We start from the raw sequence: 21187 nt of genomic DNA, 5'->3' as shown, positions 1-21187 counted from the left end.
CGGGATAGGCTCCGGGCTTGTCGTGACCCTGCTGGCCAATCAGGATGGAAGACGGATGGAGTTTATTTAAGGCTGCTCTCACAGGACCGTGTCCCGCTCGCATTGTAAAGAGAAACCCAATACAGCCCTACGTCTGGCTGTGGTTGTGGTCAGCTTCCTGTTCACACGGGGCGATAGGATGGAGACAGCTCAGAGGCCAGCGATGACACGGCCAATGGCCAAGTGCTGAATTGTTGTGGATTTTAGATTTTAAGTATGCTCACAATTTTTGTCAAATTTACATGGGTAACAAGGGTAACAAACATTTTACAGTGTTTATCCAGGGACAGACATAGTCATGGACCTGACATTGCAGATGACCCTTAATAATAAATCCATTTACTGTTCTGTTGCCTTTTCCACTGCTATTAATCTGCGAAAACGTAACTGTCCCTTTATCAGAGAGATGTTGGTAGTGGGTGGGGGGTGAGGATCTTTTCATCTGCTGGCACCTATTATTACGGCATCTGTATTGCCTCTCTTCACAGTTAAATGAGCTCCACATGACGAAAAAATGTATTGTTTTTTTTTCTTTTTCTTCCCCTGTACCCTCTACAGGCGTCTCGCAGGAAATGACCTGACACACATCACTAAAGGGGCTTTCTTGGGCCTATACAACCTCAAAGTGCTGTAAGTGACCCCCGCCCCCCCCCACCACCACCACCACCACCCCACTCCACCCCCAGGGGTCAATTGTCCCAAGGTGAAGGTGCACTCCCGATCCCGTCGTCCATCACCCACCTCCCCAGAAAAAGAAAAAAAAGACGTTGGATCGAGATCTGATGATTTTTAATGGATCCTGAGTTTCTGGAAGTGCTCTTATATGAAGGATCTTTACAGCAGTTAGAACAAGTTCATCTCTGGAAAATAACTGGGAAGTAGTTTAAATTTCTTGTAGGAGGGAATGTGGAAATGGAAGAATTTTCAAGAATGAGTTGTATAAGAACAGAGGTAGTCGGGCAGACCGTGTCCTTGACATTGGCTTCTTAAGCTAAACAAACACTTGGGCAGGGGTTGAATACAGTATTTGTGCAGTATTTGGAAATGTTCTGTGGTGCAGCTGAAGGGCTACCGTTGGCAGCGGGGGCCAGCGCCACTGGACTCTTCACGTTGACGTGTCAGAATCACAGCACCAAACCAGGTGTCCTGACACAGGTTAAACCCCCATTCCCTCACTGATTACTGTGTTCAGTTCGGAGGACGGATTCTGCCCAAGATATATAATAATACCCATTAATATGGTTGTAGTGGACTGGAAGATGTAACTTTACAGAGGAAAGGTTTAATCCCAATGAGGAAAGCATCTGTTGATTTTGATTTGAGTTCAGATTGAATTCCTACACTTGAATTGATGTCATCAGGTTTATCTCACTAGATCTTAGTGTAATGTTTGTACGCAGGGCTGAATTTAGGGGGGATAGGGGCCTCTGGGCCCTCCCTAAAATGCTGCTATAACAGGCAGAAATAGAAATTGAGGCCCCCTACATTTTGGGGGCTCTGGGTTACAGCCCGGGTTAGCCGTGCTTAACTCGGGTCTTGTTTATGGGCTAACATGTAAGTTTCCGCGGCAAGGTAATGGTGATACTCATGAAAGAGCAGATCGAGTTCTGTGGATGCACGAGGCCCAGAGCTAAACAGAAAACCCAGTAAAATGCTGAATGTTTGGTTGCAATTCCTACATGCTTCAATAATGAAAAAAACCCTTTTATATCAAGACTGCGGAATAATCACTTACAGTCCCTCTCTTGTAGATTTCCTTTTTTAATACTTACATGCACATGGTAAGATTAGAGGCACAATTTAATTTATCACCCCGTACAAAACCATCTGGCTTTTCATTGTGGCACTCGTAAAAGTAAATAAAACCCTGTTTGTGACGTGCAAAACAAACGTTGAAGTTACTCCACAGCATAAAAGTAAATTTCCTGTGAAAGTGCCCCATTTTTTTCATCATGACATTCAACCACAGGAATATGGGGCGAAATATCAGCAGAGTTCCGTTTCCTGTTGGATCCGGTTATTCCATGGAAAATTGATAACTTTGAAAGGAGCAGGGCGGGGGCTGTTTAAATGGCCGGAGGGTTAGTCAGCAAGATTAAATACGGGAGCCATATATTTTACAGCATGCCGTTGTCATGGTTAGCACTGTTGCCTCACACCTCTGGGACCCCAGTTCGAGTAACTCTGGTTTCTCCCCACAGTCCAAAGAACATGCTAAGATAAACTAGAATTTCCAAATTGCCCATAGGTGTACATGTAGGACTGCGCTCTGCCATGGGTTGGCACCCCATCCTGGGTTGTTCCCTGCCTTGTGCCCGTAGCCTCCAGGATAGGCCCAAGACTCCCAAGACCCTGTATAGGACAAGCAGGTACAGAAAACTGATGGATGGATGTATTACCACCCATACATTAAAGTCTTTCCTAAGATCTAAGTCTTCTTACCAACCTCTTCCATAGTGAAATATTCAGTGATTTACTGGCATTTTGATATAAAAAACATTATGCAATGTTCAAGTGACCTTATCTATGCTCTCAGAATTTGATAGACTTGCTTTACTTTTTCCATGTAATCAATTTTTAAATAGTGAAAACAAACAGAAAAGAGCTAGCCAAGGACTCGGAGGTGCAGTTAGCCAACGGTAGCTGCTGGCTAATGAGGCTATGGGACAAGGCCCTGCCTTTGTACTAATCTGTATCTATCACTCTATTGTTAGGACTGCTCAGAAATCGCAGGAAACGGCTGAAGCGCCATGGCTGCTCACTCAGCAGAAACATGTAGGCTGCTGCTACTTCAGAATCAGGCCACCTGTTGCCAAGCAAGCTCGCCATTCTCTGATGCTTAACATGTTCCGCTTCTCACACAGTTAGAGATCTTCAGAGCTCCCCCGCCAAACAAAATCATTAGTACCCATTTAGGTTGGCTCAGTGGGTACCACACTTGCCCCTCACATTCAGGCTTCGGTGGTTTCAGTCCCATGTTTCATGAGTTTACTGCCGGTCCTTCTGCAGTCCATAGATATGAGGTTAGTCTGGACAACTTCTCTTAAGTGTCCAAAGTGTCGGAGCATGTATGCCCTGTGATGGACATGCATCCTGGGTGTGGCCCTGCCTTCCACCCCATGTTGCCGCAGTAGACTCCAGGCCTCCTGGGACCTGGCCCACAGAAGATGGATGCATAATACGCGCTTAACTGTAGAGAAACACATCAAATATTGTAACATAATTCCTGGACTGTCTGTTCAGATGGTCATCGCCATTATTACAACAGAGAAGCTCAGATCCTCAGGCAAGGTCTCAAGAGGGAGATTGAGAGGCTTTGGTGCTCAGGTCTCAGAGGACAATGTTTTGTCCAATCACTGGTCCCCCCCAGGGTGGTCTGCTCAGCCTCGACTTTTCCTGTGGCTGTTCTACCAACTGCTCCCCCTCCCACCAGCAGGGGGTCACTGGTGTCCTTGGGAGACACCACTTGGTTGTAGATGGCTCCTTTGCAAGCCTCCTACTTCCCCAACCATAGACACTGCAATTTAACGACCACGTTAAGTATATGTGCTCAGTGCTCTCCAGCTCTTATCCAGGGTAGCTCCCATATCTGCAAAGCCAAAGGTACAGTTGGAGCAAACAGTGCTGGTTAAACAAAGGCACGAAAAATATGTGCGGCGAACCCTGCTGGATCGGCGTCGCATGGTTACTGATTTGCAAAGTTGGATGGAGGAGGGTGTGCCAAGAACAACATGCGACGTGGTCCCTCGCATTAGCTTGATACCGCGGACTAAAGATAGAGTTTGAGTTTGTCCAGTCACCGCAAAATATTTGTGCTGCTAAACTGAGACGTTGCCTGTTTTGTCGGGGGAGGGCGGGTTGGTGTAAAGTCCTGCACCGTTGCAAGCCCTTGGTGCAAATTGCATGGCTTGCAGCTTAGGTGACCTGGTTATTCAGCTGGATGTTTGCTAAAGTGATTAGCTTTAAGTGTCCTGCCCAAGGGGACAAGCGGGGATCGGATCGGGCCCAGAATAGGGAATGCACCTTCTCAGCCACTGTGCTGCCTGCTGCCCCCGTTGGCTGTAAGTGTGCGTGACGACATCTCCACCTGCTCTCCATTCCCCCCCACCCCGTCTCCACACAGAATGCTGCAGAACAACCACCTCCGGCAAGTCCCCAGCGAAGCCCTACAGAACCTGCGCTACCTCCAGTCTCTGTGAGTCCCTCAGGAAACTGATCACACTGGAATTGCATCAAGTAGGATGACAGTTACTTCCTGCTTTTAAACCTCCTCTGCCCCCCCCCCCCAGCCTTAAAGGAATCCCTGTGCCCAATGAAACTGTCAGCTTGGTTTTCGGCAGAATGACATCTCAACTCATTCAGCCCAGGAACTTTAAGTGGCTAGCTCTTTTAATTATCACATGAAATGAAGGACATGGGACATTGGGAGTGGGGGGCGGGGAAGGGGGAGGTAAAAATTGGAACAGAGTCCAAATCAATTTGGCTCTACAGAAAGCATACCTTTGATCAATGGAGAAAAAGAAGAAGCAGCGAGATAAGGCGGGTGAATGCAGATTGCCTTTCAGCACAGTTGAGCTGGAATCCACCCTTTCTTGCTTTTATTTTTTTCCAAACAAATGCTAAATATCAGCCTAAGATCACATTATTCCATGCGCATTTTGTCCTTAGGTAGGTCAAGCGAACAGACTTGCTATTATTGTCGGGCCGGATCCGAACGCATGTACTACAGGGTTTCTCCAGCGATATGACAGCCTCTATTTGGGAGCCTTTGTCTCCTAAATGCGCCGCTCTGAATGAGGCCCCAGGAGCAGGGCGCCTCGGCGCTGAAGACGAGAATGAGAGGTATCAGGTGACCGTTAATTTAGGACAGACTGTGTGGTCAGTGCAGGGAGGGAGAGGCCTGAGCGGGCGGATACTGTCACAGGTGCCGGCAGGTGGAGGACGAACGTGTCAATTGCTGTGTATGCCCTTCGGACTAAACAGAGCTACAAATTTAAAAACACAAATAAGTTTGTAATTCATCGGACACAGTATTTTCTTTTTGTTTTGTGGGCTTTCAGACTCATTTTTAACCATTTGATTGGGTACTTGTCTTTGCTTTAGGTTTTATCAATAACATAATATGCGTGATGTGTACTAGAGATGCCATCAGCCACATCTACCCCCACAGAGTCTCAGAGAAAGCGCTAAAGTCGACAGGGCTTCGCAGCAGCCCCAAGCAGGCTTGACAAAACTGGCTTTGAGCTGTGTGAGGAGCCAGTAGATTCCGAGATAAGGCCGCCCGTTAACGGAGTGCGATATAAACCCCACAAAGGGGGGGGGGGGCGGGCAATGGGAGAAGTGCTGAAAGGGCAAGCAATACGTGCCAGGCCGAGATGTTTCAGGGACAATTTTCTGAACATGAGTGACTGGGATTGGGGGGGAAGGGGTGCTCAGGACCCACCAGGTAGGTCTTATTGTAATTTAGTGAAATCTGATCGGGGCAATCAGAATGGGGAGCGGTGAACACCAATTCGACAGCAAAGCGTGGCGTTTGTGGGGCCACTTCATAATGATGTGTCCTTTAGGGCTTGCTGAACCTTGACGCCCCAGGGAGAAGGGCCTTTTTCTAGTGGAGGCCTGCCATCCTCGCTGGCAGAAATCAGGTGCCACCTGCCAGGCACTGGCAGTGATTGGCGTGGCGCCATGCCCACATTTCTCATTAATTTACCATCATTAACATTAATTTACCATTATTAACGTTTTTTTCCAGTACAGTGAACTTCACTTATATCAGCAGGTGTGCAGTACATGTAAAAGCAAAAAAACCACCAGTGAGTAGCATTTAGAAAACCACAAATTAAATTTTCCATCTCATTCATAAATGAGCTAAGTGGTTAACAATTTCAGGGCGTCTCCCACCGTACCACACACACGCAAACAAACACACACACACATCTGTCCTGGACGACTTTTTGGGCCCATAATCAGCCCCATTGGACAGTTCTTGGCCTCTCTTACAGCCTATTTGTCCATCTTATCATGTCATCACCAGCAGATTGTTTGATATGTCTACTGTGGCCCAGGCCGGGTGCAGGGGCCCAAGTTAAACAAAGATGGCAGCTGTTTACTAGTGCCAGTCTGAAGTTCACACGCTGGACAGGAAGCTCGTGCTCGCTCACAAACACGCTCGCGACGCCGCTGCCAGGACTGTGTCAAACAGCTATGTCCCTAAAGCAAATGTCAACACGAGAAATTAAGGAAATTACTACCATGCAGTCAAGGAATGCACAGACCTCCCTGATCGGAGATGTCCCGCATCCTGCAACCCCCACCGCTAAGAAATTTACATTTAGGAAATGAGAACTGTCTGCAAATTTTCTAAAAATGATCCTGTATTGAATATCCTCATTTATTTATGAAACACACAGGTTACAGAAGGACATGAGTGTGCAGACTGAAGCGACCAGCGTGCGAATGGGCTGTGAATGAGACCAAGCTGTGTGGTCCAAATCAACACCCATGAACAGTTGGAGTACGGTCGCGATGATAGTGGCTCAGGTTACGGCGCTTCCCCGTGCGTCCCACACTTGATGAAAATGGGGCTCACATCATTCCCAAACATTTGCCCGCCCCCCCCCCACCATCGCTACCACTACAGTGGTACAGGCAGACGATCCTGTCCCATGAGAAGTTTGATTAGATGAAGAGGAAATAGCCAGTTCCACTCGGACCACCTGGTGAGCAGGGGCGTATGAAGGGGAGGGCCACAGGGCCCAGCTGATAGCTGATTAGTCCCTGGAGTGCCCTCTGCTAGTCACTCACTGATTCAAAACATATCATTGGCTGATGATAATGTAGGCCTCTCTGTATGTATTATGGCCCTTCTTATGCCATTCCCCAGCTTAAAACAAATTGTAGAATTGCCCTCACTGGTGGGCAGGAGGATCAGAAGCCAGAGACCCATGTCGCTGAGGGTGGAACTTTTGTATTTCTATTGATGTGTTGATGGAGGGACAAGAAGCAATAAATTAGAAGGTGACTTCCAGCATGGAGCACGAATGACACACCGGCAAACTCTGCGGCGCGCGCCCGAACGTGCCTGCCTGTACTGTGAGCCTCGCACCCGTTACTCCTGCCAGAATAATCCACAAAGGGGAACAATGGCAGTGATGCAATGCAGCTGGCGAGGACGGTTTAAAAGGTCCGCCGATTGAAGGGCACCGTGCTTTCCCTGAATCTGTCTTTTCATTCCAGTGCACCCCCACATCCTAGCCTCACCCCCCCGCCCTCACCATCAATGGTTCCCAGACACTCTACCTAATTTAGGCTCCTGTGCTGATGTTCCATTCAGCACAGACAAAGCCACAAAGCAGCAGTGACACTCGGAGTCCTGTCTCCAAACCACTTAAGCTGGGACTGCTGTCCTTTTATCTGTCCACCGCTTCAAAGGTCCTTTCTTATGAATGTGCCCCGGCCACTCTTTCCGCACAGAGGAACGACGCTTTCTTGTACACGCCCGGAGCAAATTTTAATTAAATATCTTTGTACGCAAAATAATAGGGAAACATTTTTTTTTGAAAGAGAACAAATTCGATTTATTTTTGGTGTGCCTCAGCACATTCCAGTCAGTCACTCAGAGCAAGGCACTTCAACTTTTGGATTTTTAATATTTATTATTAGTATGACACGGAAACAGAACGTAGTGTTGGGAGATGGTGACAAGTGATATTAATTTCTAAAACCCCTGTCAGACCCAAACCACCCCAGTGTGATTCTGGAGCACAGACAGGACACGGGACTTCTTTTCTACTTAGTCTTGGAAAGCGTACCCTTCGAAACCACCCACCCCACCCAACTCCTAAACTCCCTTCATGCGGCCTACACCACAAGCAAAGAAGTCAGAACGCCCTGTATTGTGACCACCTCTGCTCACATGTGCTGGGATTCATGTCCAAGGCCTGATGTTCCCTTCAGCACCAAAGTGTGAAACCAAATGTAACAGGGTATGCTCAGATTGTTCCAGCTTTTTTAACTACAGAATGGCAGAAGATTTTACTGGCCTGGCAGGACCTATTATCCGCTTGCATTTACAGTACTTCCTGCTCCTGGTATTTGGCCAAACCCTCCTGATAGAGGTTTTATACCAGCAGCCCTCTGCCTCAGCCGGGGATTTGAGCTCGGGGGCTGGTAGCTATCATTCTAGTGGCCTGATTCTCACCCTGTATTTCGATCACATGGGATCCTCCACCGTTTGCCGTGAACCGGTGACGGCGTAAGTGCCTGTCGTACTCCGCGTCCAGGTTCAAATTCACCTGGCTATAACAATATCCAGTATGAAGATGTCCAGACACGAAACTAAAGAGCCGGTTTCTTGGACGACTCCTTTGGGACTTTAGTGTTTCCAGAATGGCATTTATGTTGAGCTGTGTGTCTTTGTGGAGAAAAGCATAGTTCCAGCAGGAGGGAGCAGTCCACATCTGTGGCTGATGAAGCCAACCGGAGTTGCATGGGTAGGGTTTCTTTTGGGTTAGCTTCATATGCCCCCAATGAACCCGAATGAGCCCCCGATGATTTGTTTGGCTCAGACATTTTAACAACCGTGCTTCCAGTTTGAGAATTCCATACATCACGACAGTCCAATTCCAAGGCTGTGTTTCACAAAACCTTCATAGTGCTAAACTCATCATAACTTCATAGCAGGAGAATTCAACATGATGACCCTTGGGCAAATCAGGTCTCAGGGCTAAGGCCCAGATGTCTTACGATCCTAGGAATCCCCGTGGTTAACTTGATTAAAGAAATTGCAAATTAGATTGTTCCTTAATAACCCTTCAGTGGAGTCCAATAAGTAAAAGCTGCTGGTGTATGGTTGCCCATTAACAGGGCAACTTCTTGAGCAATGTTGCTTGGCAATAATTTAGACCAGTGTTGCTCTGGCACTTTCCCAATGATATTGGGCAACAAATTTCTATTTGTAAAACTTTGATTGGCAGTGGGCAATTTTTTGTGATCATCCGGATCCCGATGAGTTGCTCTTTGTCTCACCTGATTGGCAACATTGCCCAAAAAGTTGCCCTGTGTGTAATCATCTTAAATCTTGAGTTTGAGGACATTCATTAGCCTGAAACGGTTTTCTCTGTATTCCAGCCGCCTGGATGCCAACCACATCTACAACGTGCCCCCAAAGTGCTTCGAGGGCTTGGTGTCTCTGCGCCACCTGTGGCTGGACGATAATGCCCTGACAGAGGTGCCCGTGCAGGCGCTGAGCGGCCTGCCCTCCCTGCAGGCCATGACCCTCGCCCTCAACAAGATCAGCCACATCCCTGACCACGCCTTCTCCAACCTCTCCAGCCTGGTTGTCCTGTGAGTGCTCCAGGGAAGATGATGGTGGTTTCACTTCATCGTGGTTTCCTGATGCATGGGATGAGGGATCCGAAATGGACAGCTTTTTCCTTCACCAATGAGGGCAAAATCAGGAAAATGGATACTTCTATAAAGGAGTTCCCTTAGCAAGCAAATCCAATGATCCAAGATTCCCACTGACATAACAGCCTTTGAATTATATTGTTGAGCTGACAGGCTGAATCTTTATGGATTTATTCACATTTATTTTTCCTAACACTGGCTCCAGGTGAGGGTTGAATAACTTCTGTCATACACTGGGCTTTTACCTTATTAGATTCTGGAATACACTATGGTCTGCCATGGAAGATCTGTTCAAACTCACAGTAGGCCCTCCTCTCAGCTGCTACGGAAGATTAAGATCTGTGACGGATTAAGACTCTTTCCAGTAGTCTGTGGTCCCATTACCAGCGCAAGTGCTGGGATTAAGGCTGAAAGTAATGTGGGACTGCTGAGATAGGAGTTTGATGCTAGGGGTTGATGGGATAGGTGAGTCCTACCCGAGGCTCACGGTTCCTTGACACACCGGAGGAGTGCCAGAGAGCTTCCTGGATGTCCTTGCTCTGGAGGAACACCAGGGACCTCACGTGCTCCGACTGGAAAATTACTCCTTGCAATGTAGCTTTCCATTGTTGGGCCATAGCAAGCTGTCCCATAAGGATTTGCGTTACTTTCACCATCTTAAGTATGACAAAATATGACAAAGTGTCCACCTAACTCCACAGCAGGCAGACATCAACCTAGATTGCTGTCAGCCGGGCCCATGAAACACTGCATTCTCGGATGAGTTAAATCTTGGGTCATAGCAGAGTTAAGCTGAAAATCACACCACTTTAATTACACTATTAGACATATAGCGATTATGAATTACACATCAATTTTCTTCTGGATATTTATGTAGTGGGAATTTAGAGTAATCAGTGTGAAATTAAAAGTGTTTAATTTTCACTGTGTACAGCCCTTAATAATCTACAAATCTGAGGCTCCACCTTAGGGTCTGTGCCCCATTCCAAGTCTCTAATTGCAATGGAAAAGCAAATAAATCCAGACTGATTTCGTCTAACTTTGGCCCCCTGCTTGTTTGGCAGGATAGTGGAAAAAAACAACATCATTTTGTCTTTCTCCAGTGTATTTTTACTTATTTTATTCTATTTGTTATAATAGGCATTGATCATAATAGTTAAGTGTAAGTCATAATACGAATTTAAAAAATGATTAGGAAAGTGTAATAGTTCTCTTTGAAATGTCTTAGCCAGGTTGCTGTAGCATGAGGCTTTGCTTTCTGTTGAGCATATTCAGATTTGTGTGATTAATTGCCCTGTGCATCTACAGATGCTGGATTTTTCCATCCAAAATCACTCACAAGTGCCCCTCTTGCCTGTAACTCTGCAGTGGGAGGAATGTTTTTCCAGTTTGTTTCCCTCTGGGCCATCCAATGCTGACATGTGCCGTATGGCGGGAGTGACGAGCATGGAATGATTGCTCCTGGTGTGGCATGAAGGACGCCTTCCCCTCTCTCTCCCTCTCTGTTTTTTTCTGCCTCTCACTCTCAGCCAATCAGGAGTGTTTGCCAGGCCCTCAGTGTTCAGCCAATCAGGAGTGCTCGTCGGGCCCTCTGTGCCCATTGTGTGCGCCTGACTGTTCTCTTCATGTGTCTCCACAGGCATCTCCATAACAATAGAGTCCGCTCCCTGGGAAAGAAATGCTTTGACGGGCTCCAGAGCCTGGAGACTTTGTGAGTTGACCTCCGACTTGTTTAAATTTGAAACGTTTTCATTAAAATTCAGAAAGTGGCATAAAAAATGTTACCTCGCCCTAGCATGCAAGGGAAGGGATTTTGCCTTGTGTAGCCAAAATAGCCAACAGGTATTATGTTATTAGGCTTTATGAACTCATTGATGCAGGTCAACATTTATATTCAGCTGGGGGGGGGGGATATTTTAAAGACACATCACGTGGTGTGTTTGGTGGGGTAGAGGGGAGATCAGTTTTTTTTCTGAATGTTGTTTGTTTTCAGCTGGTCACATAAGAGAAGTGGGTTTGTCACATGATAAAAATTGTTGGTAAACTAATAATATCAAAGTTAAATTTGTGTATTTTTCCTGTTGGATTTATGATTATGTCACACAGCCAGTAACAGGACAGGAAGCGTTTGTGAGAAAATGAACGAATGTGGCTCAAGGCGCAGAAAGGGGGGGGGGGGGGGGGTATGCACCTCCTGCCTGCCCCCCACACTGTGTCCCACTAATGGGACCAGATGACTGGACAGCGGCAACATATTCAGCACAGGGAGGGGGGTGTCCCAGCCCAGCAGGTGGTGGGAGGGCGGGGGGCGATCATTTACGTCATCTTTGTGAAGGAGAATTGTTTTAAATGACCTTCAAGCATATACATACAAACTATCATATAAGCCAGTATATCACATTATCGTTCATATTACATTTAAAATTTAGTTTTTAAGGTCTTAAATTTCATTTTTTAACAGAATTACTGAATTCCATGTGAATATTCATCTGTTGTGTTACAGATATTAAACTGAGAGATAGTTCAAAAGAATAATCTTTTAGTGGATACTTATTCCTGCTATTTTGCTTAGCAAATAAGCTTAGCAAATAAAATAAACATAGTTTCCCATAGAGTGCTTGCATGACAGGTTACATTGTGAGAAGTCCCTCTTCTGAGGTTATAATATTACCCAAATGAATCACTGCAGCTTCAAAGCTTAAACGTGCAGGAGTTCCTCGCTATGAGGAGCTCGTTCAGGGAACGTTGATCTTAGTGTGTGGCCCTGGTTTTTGTAATACATGTATAATATCTTATAATACCTGTAATTACTGCATGTTTTCTAAATATTTTCACTGCGATATGAAAGCAGCACTCAGAGAAGGCTGTAACAACTCATTTGTCCAAAGAATGAGCTTCGTAAACATCTGAAAGAATATTTGTCTTATATTTCATGGGGCAGATCGCACAGAAACCTTGAAATTGCCCCCTGAATAAACTCCCGTCTTTTCCGCCTGAGACTGACGCCGTTTGCTCTTCGTGATTGCACTTCGCCCGTTTTGCCGCATTGACATTGTGGGAGTTCCTTAGGCGTCCAGGCCGGTGCCTGACAGGCCACCTGTGCCTTGGAGAGGGATCACTGTGCGTAATTGAAAGCATGTGAGGCCCAAGAAAATAGCCCCACACACGAGATGAAGGCAGGGCAGGGGCCGCAGGCCAGGCTCAGGAAAGGAAGGACTTATCGTCCCAGTACAGGATGTCTTAGTGATAAAATAAGTGTCGCCTGGGAAGTTTGTGAGCCTCTGCACGATCTTTTATATAACCTTGTGAAAATTCAATTCCCGATCCAATTTTCATTATATCCAGCTTGATCTAGTTTGATCCGGTTTGACTGGCTGTTGGAAAGATGTCATTTAACTGGGATAGCTTGTTGTTTTCGGTGTTCAGTATGGGATACATCATTTCCCTGTGCGTCATATCCCACTCCCAACCTTGGCACCATCAGATTCTCAGAAAACAAAGTCCCCAGTCCCGGGCCTGTAAAAAGAGGGAAACACAACTGTCACGTTTCCTTGTTTGACCTCTCCGGCTCATCAAGGTCAGGGTCATCCCGAAATGGGATAGGGAGCGCATGACATTCCACGACTTCAGCAAATCGATGACTGGCTCGGCTCAGGATTCGGCTGTTTACAAACAGGAAGGCAGCCCTGTGAGAACCTCTGCATTGTTTACCCGGAGGGAGGCAGGGAGGAAGAGTTAATTCATACGGAGGTTTCTCAATGCCTTCCTAAGGAAAGTGAATTGCACTGGATTATTTACAGTTAGCCTTGCACTAACTCTGGCTAGCAGCAGAGTTGCACTGAGGGAGAGGAAGTTCCCCAAGCGATACTTCCCACTCTTTTCCTGTTTTGGTACTCATGGTTTGTTTAAGTTACTTCCTCTATCAAGCTCCATTTAGACACACTGGGTAATTAACTGGGGGAAAAACCAGGATGAGTAAATACGCATGAGAAGCAGGGGCAAATTAAGTCTCGGCAATGTTCTGAATTTCAACAAACCCCAAAGAAAAGACTGTAGCACATTATTACCATTCATTAATTCATTCACTTTCCATTCCACCCCTTGGGTTGAGGATCCAGGCCCATCGTTAACATTTTTGGCGTAAACAATAAGTAGAATCATGCTTGCGATGCAATTAAGCATTATGCATTTTAATAATAAACAAACGACTTGCAGTATTATCCCAGCTGTATCTGCAAGCCATTACGTTAGTGACTTCATATTTATATATTTATGATTGATCAGCATTGTGTAATGAGACTGCTAATTTTGTGCGGAAGTGTAGAAAGATGAGACAGCTTTTATGTCTTGCAGGGATTTAAACTACAACAACCTGGACGAATTTCCTGTTGCGATCAAAGCCCTGTCCAACCTGAAGGAGCTGTAAGTCCTCACGCTGTTTCTGATCGGCACCGGTCGATACCATGTCAGCAACCTCCGTCACACGACTGACGCATCATCTTCTCTCTGTTTACAGGGGGTTTCACAGCAACAACATCAGGTCCATTCCGGAGCATGCCTTTATTGGAAACCCCTCTCTCCTCACAATGTAGGTCTTCTTCTAAAATAGGTAGCAACCGAAAGTTCCCCAATTCAACATTAACCTATGAATTAGCAACACGTTTATGACTTTTCTAGTATTTTCTAATAATTAACTAATATTTTTAGTTTAAGGTATTATCATGTATGTCAGTTTGAATTATGCCTGTCTGAGGTGGGAGCTTGTGTAAAATGGTGTATAATGTTTTTATGACATGGTAATAAGATCCATGAAATACTTTTTGATTGTTCATACTGTCAAGTGTATTTCTGCGGTCACCCTTCATCTTGCTGCCACTAAGCAACATTGGTTTTGATGCAGTTTGTCTCAAAATGAAAAGAGTTCCAGACCTTCTCCTATCAAAACTACCTGTGAACAACAAGTACTTTTTGAGTTATCACATTAACAAGATCAAGTGTCTGAGGCTGCTTTACTCCTTGCTATTACTATGAAGCACTTATACAATTTTGGTGTGATTTTCCTCAAAAAAGTCCAAGTCTTCACTCATAAGAGGTGTCTGCAAAATCTTGAAAAAGATCTGTAAAATACTTTTTGCGTTATTGTGCTAATGAGATATGTGTCTGCGGGATAATTGGTTGGTCATACAAAATGTAATGAGTAGCAACTGTTCTCAATAGAAATGAGTAAGAATTACAGAACTTCTTTATACTTGTAGTTGAGCAGAAAGTGAACATTGGTAATATTGTTAACAGTTGAAGTATAAAGTTTCCAACAGAATGCTAAAGTACAGTAACAGAATACAGTTACTCAAGTACGACACACCATTGAGTAATTCACATATTTTGTTACGCAACTGTTGGCTGGAACAAGAGCATACTGATTTCATGTTTTGGTGCTGCAGCATGGAGTTTAATAAAAAATCAGAGGAATAGTCTGGAATGAATGTGGCCTTTTGTAATTTCCTGGCCATTATGACAGTTTCCATACTTCGCTCTTGTGGATCTCTGGTCTGGATAAATACGCTTATCCCCTTGGTGGTTCCTAGCACTACCAGTTCCTGCCCCACAGGCAGCTCCTTGTCCTCTGATCGCTGTAAGAACAGCCCCTTCCTTGGTTTAGTGCTCTCCGAGGTGCTGTAATGGATTTGAAATTTAATTCCACCAACTCCGAGTTTGTTGCGACATGGAAACTCACTGTCCGCCAGCATCTGTGCGTCAGTAAAGAGAAAACTTTATTCTTCGCAAAATCCTGTCACCTGAACCCAGCTATTGATACAATCTGATCACCGATTGGTTTCTCCTCCAAGTTTAATGACCTCCTCAGAAATCGCACCCGCCCTCAGGGAATGGAGGATGCGTAGTTTACACCTTGTGTTTTGGACAGATTCTTCTATGACAACCCGATTCAGTTCGTCGGCAAGTCGGCCTTCCAGCACCTGCCGGAGCTGCGAACACTGTGAGTTTGAGAACTGGCTTCCATTTCCTTACTTATTTCTTTCCTTCCTTGTCCTCCTTGTTCAGCATATGAGACTCTCGTCTCTCAATTCAGTTTCTCCCTTCCCCCTTTGTGCATGTCTAGGTCTCTTAATGGAGCCACAGAGATCACAGAATTTCCAGACCTCACAGGCACCACGAGTCTGGAAAGCTTGTAAGTCTTCCTCGTGGTCCGTAACAGGCTGGCCTTTGTGGCTTCTGAGGCCTTCATAAACATAACCCAGAAATGCTGTAGTATCACACAAACGTTTGATAACATTTTGAGCATGAATATAAAAAAGTATATTCCGGATTAGGGGTTCCCAACCTTTTGATGACCACAGATAAGGTTTACTCGCAAAAATTTCATGGACCAGTAAAATTACCCAAGCAAGTGTTGGGAGTCCCTATTCTCACTTAATATACACAGCAAATGAAAAAGATACTGATTATATCGTAAATATTTATAATGAGTAAAATAGGAAGTGCGATTATTTGTGTATTATAATGATTTTATAATGATCTCCATAGGACCATTACTGGGGCACGGATTGGAGCACTGCCCAGCTCCGTGTGTGACCAGCTACGCAACCTGCAAGTGCTGTGAGTATCCTTACCTTCCTGTCCTCACACTACAGTGATCATACCACCGTCAAATCACTGATTTCAGCTATGAAACACGCACATACATGTGCCATATATTAGGGGTGTAACGGTACACAAAAATCACCTCGGTTTTGAAGTACGTTGAAGTATGTTTTCGGTACAGTGGGGATAACAGAAAGAAGACATAAATTGCTCTTTTCTTTATTAAGCAGTGGTTTACTGAACAAATTTCACTGTCTTTCTTAAATAATAAGCCTCTGCCAATATTGATGCAACCTACTAATAAAAAACTAAACTTTACTTAAAAGTAAATCAAAATAAATATCCATTAAGGTGCACATTAAAAAACATAACTGTACCTGATCTGTTCTGCATTCACATTAGCAGCTTTCAGCTTCATATTTGAACTGCGAAACACAAATATTGTCTCAAAAAATGCAATGCATAACAAAACAAATATCCATTTTGGTGCAGTATTTAAAAAATATTGTACATGTGCTGTACTTGTATTCACGTGAACAGCTTTCAGCTTCATGTTAGGAAGCACGTGCTTCACCTCCAGCCCTTTCCGAATGTTGCTCGGGGGAAACACGCAAACACACAAAGTACCGCATTTGCTGCATTCGTTCGGTACATTTGTGTGCTGAACCGAAAGACCCAAACCGAAAATCTTTGGTACGAACACGCGTACCGTTACACATCCATATATGTGTGTGCATATGTGTGTGTGTGTGTGTGTGTGTGTGTATATATATATATATATATATATATATATATATAAACTTGCTGTACAATATGGCCATTTCCAAGTTCAAATACATGTTACTAATTTGGACAGTTATAAAATAATGACAAAATAAGTGACTTGATGGGTTTCTTAAGTAAATATAAGGTCTGACTGCAACCATGCAGACGTTACATGGATGTTTTTTCAGGGATCTTTCCTTCAACCTCATCCAGCATCTCCCCAGCTTCAGTGGATGTGTGAAGATTCAGAGAATGTAAGTTGGGGGGGAGTCTTGAGAGAGAGTAAACATGTATGGAGAATATCAGCCAAAAGCTCAACCCAAAAATGTTTCTACATTTCTGTCTCTCTGTTGGCTCCCCGCAGTGACCTTCACCACAACAAAATCCAAGAAGTATTAGCGGACACGTTTCAGGAGCTAATGGCTCTCAGGTCCCTGTAAGTACCCTCAACACCCCCACCTGCCCTTGGAGGCGACTCCCATGGTGCCCCCGTCAATGCAAGGTCATCAGATGGGTCAGGAGAGTGACCTTTTAGCTAAAAATCTCACCATGTGTTGAGTGGGTCATTTTCAAAAGTGTTGCCCTCTTATGTTTTTTTGTCAGAAAACTAGTGCAATCACAGGACACAGATTAAGTCTATTTTTTCAATTATTGGTGACATTTTGGTTTCTAAAAATTGGAGGGTTGCTTTTTTGCTATAGGGAAAGAGGCTGTCTTGCAGGAAGCTTTCACAGAGGAACCAGTTCAACAGGAATGAAAGTGAGACCTCATAACCCAGCCTTCCCAGAAGTACACGTAGAAAAAACGAACTAGCCCCTCTTGGTGGGGCCACACCTGCCAAACCTGGCCTTGCTAGAAATACTTCAAGAGAATTCCCGCTACGCTTTTTTTTCCTGACCCTCGACACTCCCGTGGTCAACATTCGGGATTCTGTTACGGGCCGCAGTTAGGAAAGGGGCACGGGAAATTGTCAAATTTCGGCAAGATTGTTCCCGTTAGCTTAAATAGAGCAAACAGCACTAATGACAGTGTGATGAGACACGGCTAATTTACCATAGCTGGTACAGCTGCGGAGAGAGTTTTTTTCTTTAACATGTTTAAGTGGCTATTTTGCTGATTGCAGAGCCAGAACAATCATCTTGCAACGGGAGGCCTCTGAGCCAACACTTCAACATTACGTCAGCGGGCTCAATTCCCGTCCCATACAGATCCCGGGCACGTCCATGTCGGACCACATTGCTGGACACGTGGCGGTCAGCAGGACCCCCGGAAAGGTGTCCCCATCCAACCGCGAGGTCCTTGCCGCACGCCCTGGATGCCGGCCGCGTGGAACAGCATTGTTCCTCTCACCCCCGCTTTCATGAGCTAGGGATTTGGTGATTTACGCGGATGGCGGATGTAGGCACACGGGAAGCATTAAACATGTTACTGCTGGCGATTATTCCCTGGGCGAAGGTGATACCGGACGGCCTCAAGGAGGCTCTTTAACAGGATTCCTCTGTGGAGAAAATCGGAGGGATTTTTGGATTGGCAGGGGACAGAGCAAGGCCATCTATTTTCCAAATCCGGCCCCGTTTTACTTGCCATTAGGGCATTTACACTTCAGAGCGCTCACCCAGTCTTACTACGGTGTGCCCCTGGGGCTCATGGGCTATGGTCCAACAGATTTTAGGAGTCTGACTAAATCCCTCGCTCCTTTGCAGAAAGGAAAGGGCTTGGCCCTATCCAGTTAGGAAAATCATCTTTTTGGAGGGAAAAGTGAGGATTTAGTCTCACAGGAAGCAAGAAGGTCACCCTGTAGGACGACCCGTCCCGCTGCTGGAGCACAAAGAGTCTCCTTTGAAGCGATCATCAGACCCGGGAGACCTTGAGGGAATGTTTCTTGGATTGACATTGCTATAGGCTTCAGTTAAACAAAGGAACCACGTGAGGTTAATATACACAGGAAACCTGTGCAGCAACCTTGACGTGACACCGTGTTTCCAAGAGTTCCTTATCAAAGGCTTGTGCATCAACTCGAAAAACAGTCTAGCAATAAACGACAAACGATTCTATACATTTGGGTCAATTCACAAGGACTTCAGCCGGCCAGTGTGACAGATGTGAAACGTTGCCATGCTTCATGGAGAATCATGCATCTGCCGGCCCAAACCTGCAGATTTATGGCAGTGGAAGGAATCATATTATTTTATATTTATAAGCATGGACATTATTAAAGAAAATCAAGCCAAACGTCTCACTTTATCTTTCTTGCCGCGATCTTTCCTGGAGAAGGATGAGCGGCAAACCATGCACATGGGTCTATAAATCAAATCCGCGGTTCAAAATAATGCTTGATTTCTCTGAGCTGATAGAAGTGGTTTCCATAACTAAACCCTGGACTGCAAGCATGGAACCACGACATCCTGTTTTTTTTTTTGGTATTGATCTTGTAAGGGCTTCCTGATCGGGGAAAATAGATTCAAAGGTGGAAACTTGTGGCTGACTCGTGTTCAGCTTATGTTCCACACAAAAATAAAAATAAAGAAAATTTACATTTTAAACATTTATTAAACTACAACCATGTCAAAAATAAAGTTTATAATAGTAAACTTCCACTGCCTAAACACGGTCAGAGAAACTGTGATCTTCCACGATTCATTCCAAAACCATTGTCCAAAAACTCCGGCACCTTCCGCACATAACCTCGTGACTATAGCACATTCTTAAAGTGACAGGCACCCATTAGACACATTACTAAACAGAAATGAAAGAACTTAAACATTAATAACAAAGTAAAATTCAATTAAATATTATGCCTAACTATATAAACTCCTAGGATACATTTGACTCCTCTAGATCTTTTTCTCCTCCTTCACTTTAAGCAGTTAGGGAAGTTTCATGGTCATTCTTACCTGGGCAAGTTCACTTTCGTTGCCATTTTTGTTTTTATTCTTTTGGGACAAAACTGAATATCGAAAATATAGAAAGGGTGATCACTAAAACAGAGCATACCAAAGTACTGTAGAAGCAGTGGCTACAAGGTTAAAAAAACTGAATTTGACCAAAACTTCAACAGGATAAATATAGCCATTGTGACGGCAGTGATCCCATATTTTGATCCGAGTCACTATTGTTTGCTTCTTCAGGTACTTTTTGACAGGTTGACTGTATGAACGCCATGTTGTAAATGTCTTTACACTTTCTTCCAGTGACCTGGCCTCGAACGAGCTTCACACGGTGGACCCACACGCCTTCTCTAATCTGCCCTCATTAATCAAACTGTGAGCACTGCTTCATTCATCCATCTGCCCCCGTCTTTTGTCCCGAATCAATAATCCACTGCCTGTCCCTCTAGCACACAGGCAGAGCATAAACGGCCTTAATGACTCCCAGGTGCCGAGCTGGACAGCCCCACACTAAAATGCTCCCCCTTGCTCCCCACTCATGTCCCACAGGGACCTCTCCTCAAACCAGCTCACATCTCTGCCTGTGGTGGGACTCCATGGCCTCACGCACCTGAAGCTTGCCGGCAACGAGGGGCTACAGGAGTTGCTGTCCGCTGAAAGCTTCCCCAAGCTCAGGTAAGGGGGCGGAGCCTCCACGTCACATGGTATCATACGTCTTTCGGTGATTGGCTGTAGTTTCCGAATGTGCACTTAGCACCTGCTCAGACGTTCATCAGCCATTCCCTTCTTAGCATCTGAACCATCCCTTAGCCACTGGCACTCCCGCTGCTCTTTATTACGGGTGATTGGTTTTAATGTTCGGCCATCCGTGGGCTCTGCAGGGTGATGGAGATGCCCTACGCCTTCCAGTGTTGTGCCTTTGTCTCCTGCGAGAGGTCCCTGGATCTCTGGGACCAAGAGGAGAGCAGCAGGAAGGATGAGCTGGGTCGGGGAGACCATGGTGGCATGTCCAACCCAGGTACATTTCTTCTTACTCTTTTAGTGTATCTTCACTGGAATGTGTGTTTAGGCAACAAATTTATGGGCACGGCAGCTCCTAATTCACACTATTTCATAACTTTTAGTTATGGCCCTCTGCTCCTAGTCAATGCTATTTTTGGTTTGTGCAGCCAATATTTGCCATGCAGGGTAGCCAAACAGTGATTGGAGGGAACTCCCAATACTGAAACCCAGCACCTCACAGACCATTCATGCAGGAGTCAGTGAAGATTCACCAGGCCCATTTGACCCCGTCGTCCTTTGAAGTCACGATGCCGGATCTTATATCTCAGATACAGCTGGCAACTGGCCTCAGATTTGAACTATAGTAGCAGATATTTTTACACAAGGCGTGATGTAGCATATTTTAAACGTTACCCATCTGTTTGAGGGTAAGTACCTTGCTCAAGGCTATGAGATTAGGGTGCCCTTCTGGGACTTGACCCTGT

General features: G+C 45.3%; 1 protein-coding gene across 2 annotated transcripts in view; it reads left to right on the top strand.

Annotated features, from left to right (window-relative positions):
* The window catches only part of LOC111851501 (leucine-rich repeat-containing G-protein coupled receptor 5), a 53969-nt gene that overhangs the window by 27940 nt on the left and 4842 nt on the right, over positions 1 to 21187 (top strand). For both annotated transcript variants that reach the window (XM_023826499.2, XM_023826491.2), the window contains exons 3-16: positions 598 to 669; positions 4163 to 4234; positions 9169 to 9384; positions 11087 to 11158; positions 13801 to 13869; positions 13964 to 14035; positions 15371 to 15442; positions 15566 to 15634; positions 15991 to 16062; positions 17001 to 17066; positions 17177 to 17248; positions 20004 to 20075; positions 20250 to 20375; positions 20582 to 20718. In XM_023826499.2, the coding sequence (XP_023682267.1) occupies positions 598 to 669; positions 4163 to 4234; positions 9169 to 9384; positions 11087 to 11158; positions 13801 to 13869; positions 13964 to 14035; positions 15371 to 15442; positions 15566 to 15634; positions 15991 to 16062; positions 17001 to 17066; positions 17177 to 17248; positions 20004 to 20075; positions 20250 to 20375; positions 20582 to 20718 (1259 nt within the window). The remainder of the gene's footprint in view (positions 1 to 597; positions 670 to 4162; positions 4235 to 9168; positions 9385 to 11086; positions 11159 to 13800; positions 13870 to 13963; positions 14036 to 15370; positions 15443 to 15565; positions 15635 to 15990; positions 16063 to 17000; positions 17067 to 17176; positions 17249 to 20003; positions 20076 to 20249; positions 20376 to 20581; positions 20719 to 21187) is intronic.

Source organism: Paramormyrops kingsleyae, chromosome 1, assembly GCF_048594095.1.
Source record: "Paramormyrops kingsleyae isolate MSU_618 chromosome 1, PKINGS_0.4, whole genome shotgun sequence".
NCBI classification, from domain to species: domain Eukaryota; kingdom Metazoa; phylum Chordata; class Actinopteri; order Osteoglossiformes; family Mormyridae; genus Paramormyrops; species Paramormyrops kingsleyae.
The sequence above is the reverse complement of the archived record's forward strand: the minus strand, read 5'-3'. Positions and strand labels throughout refer to the sequence as shown.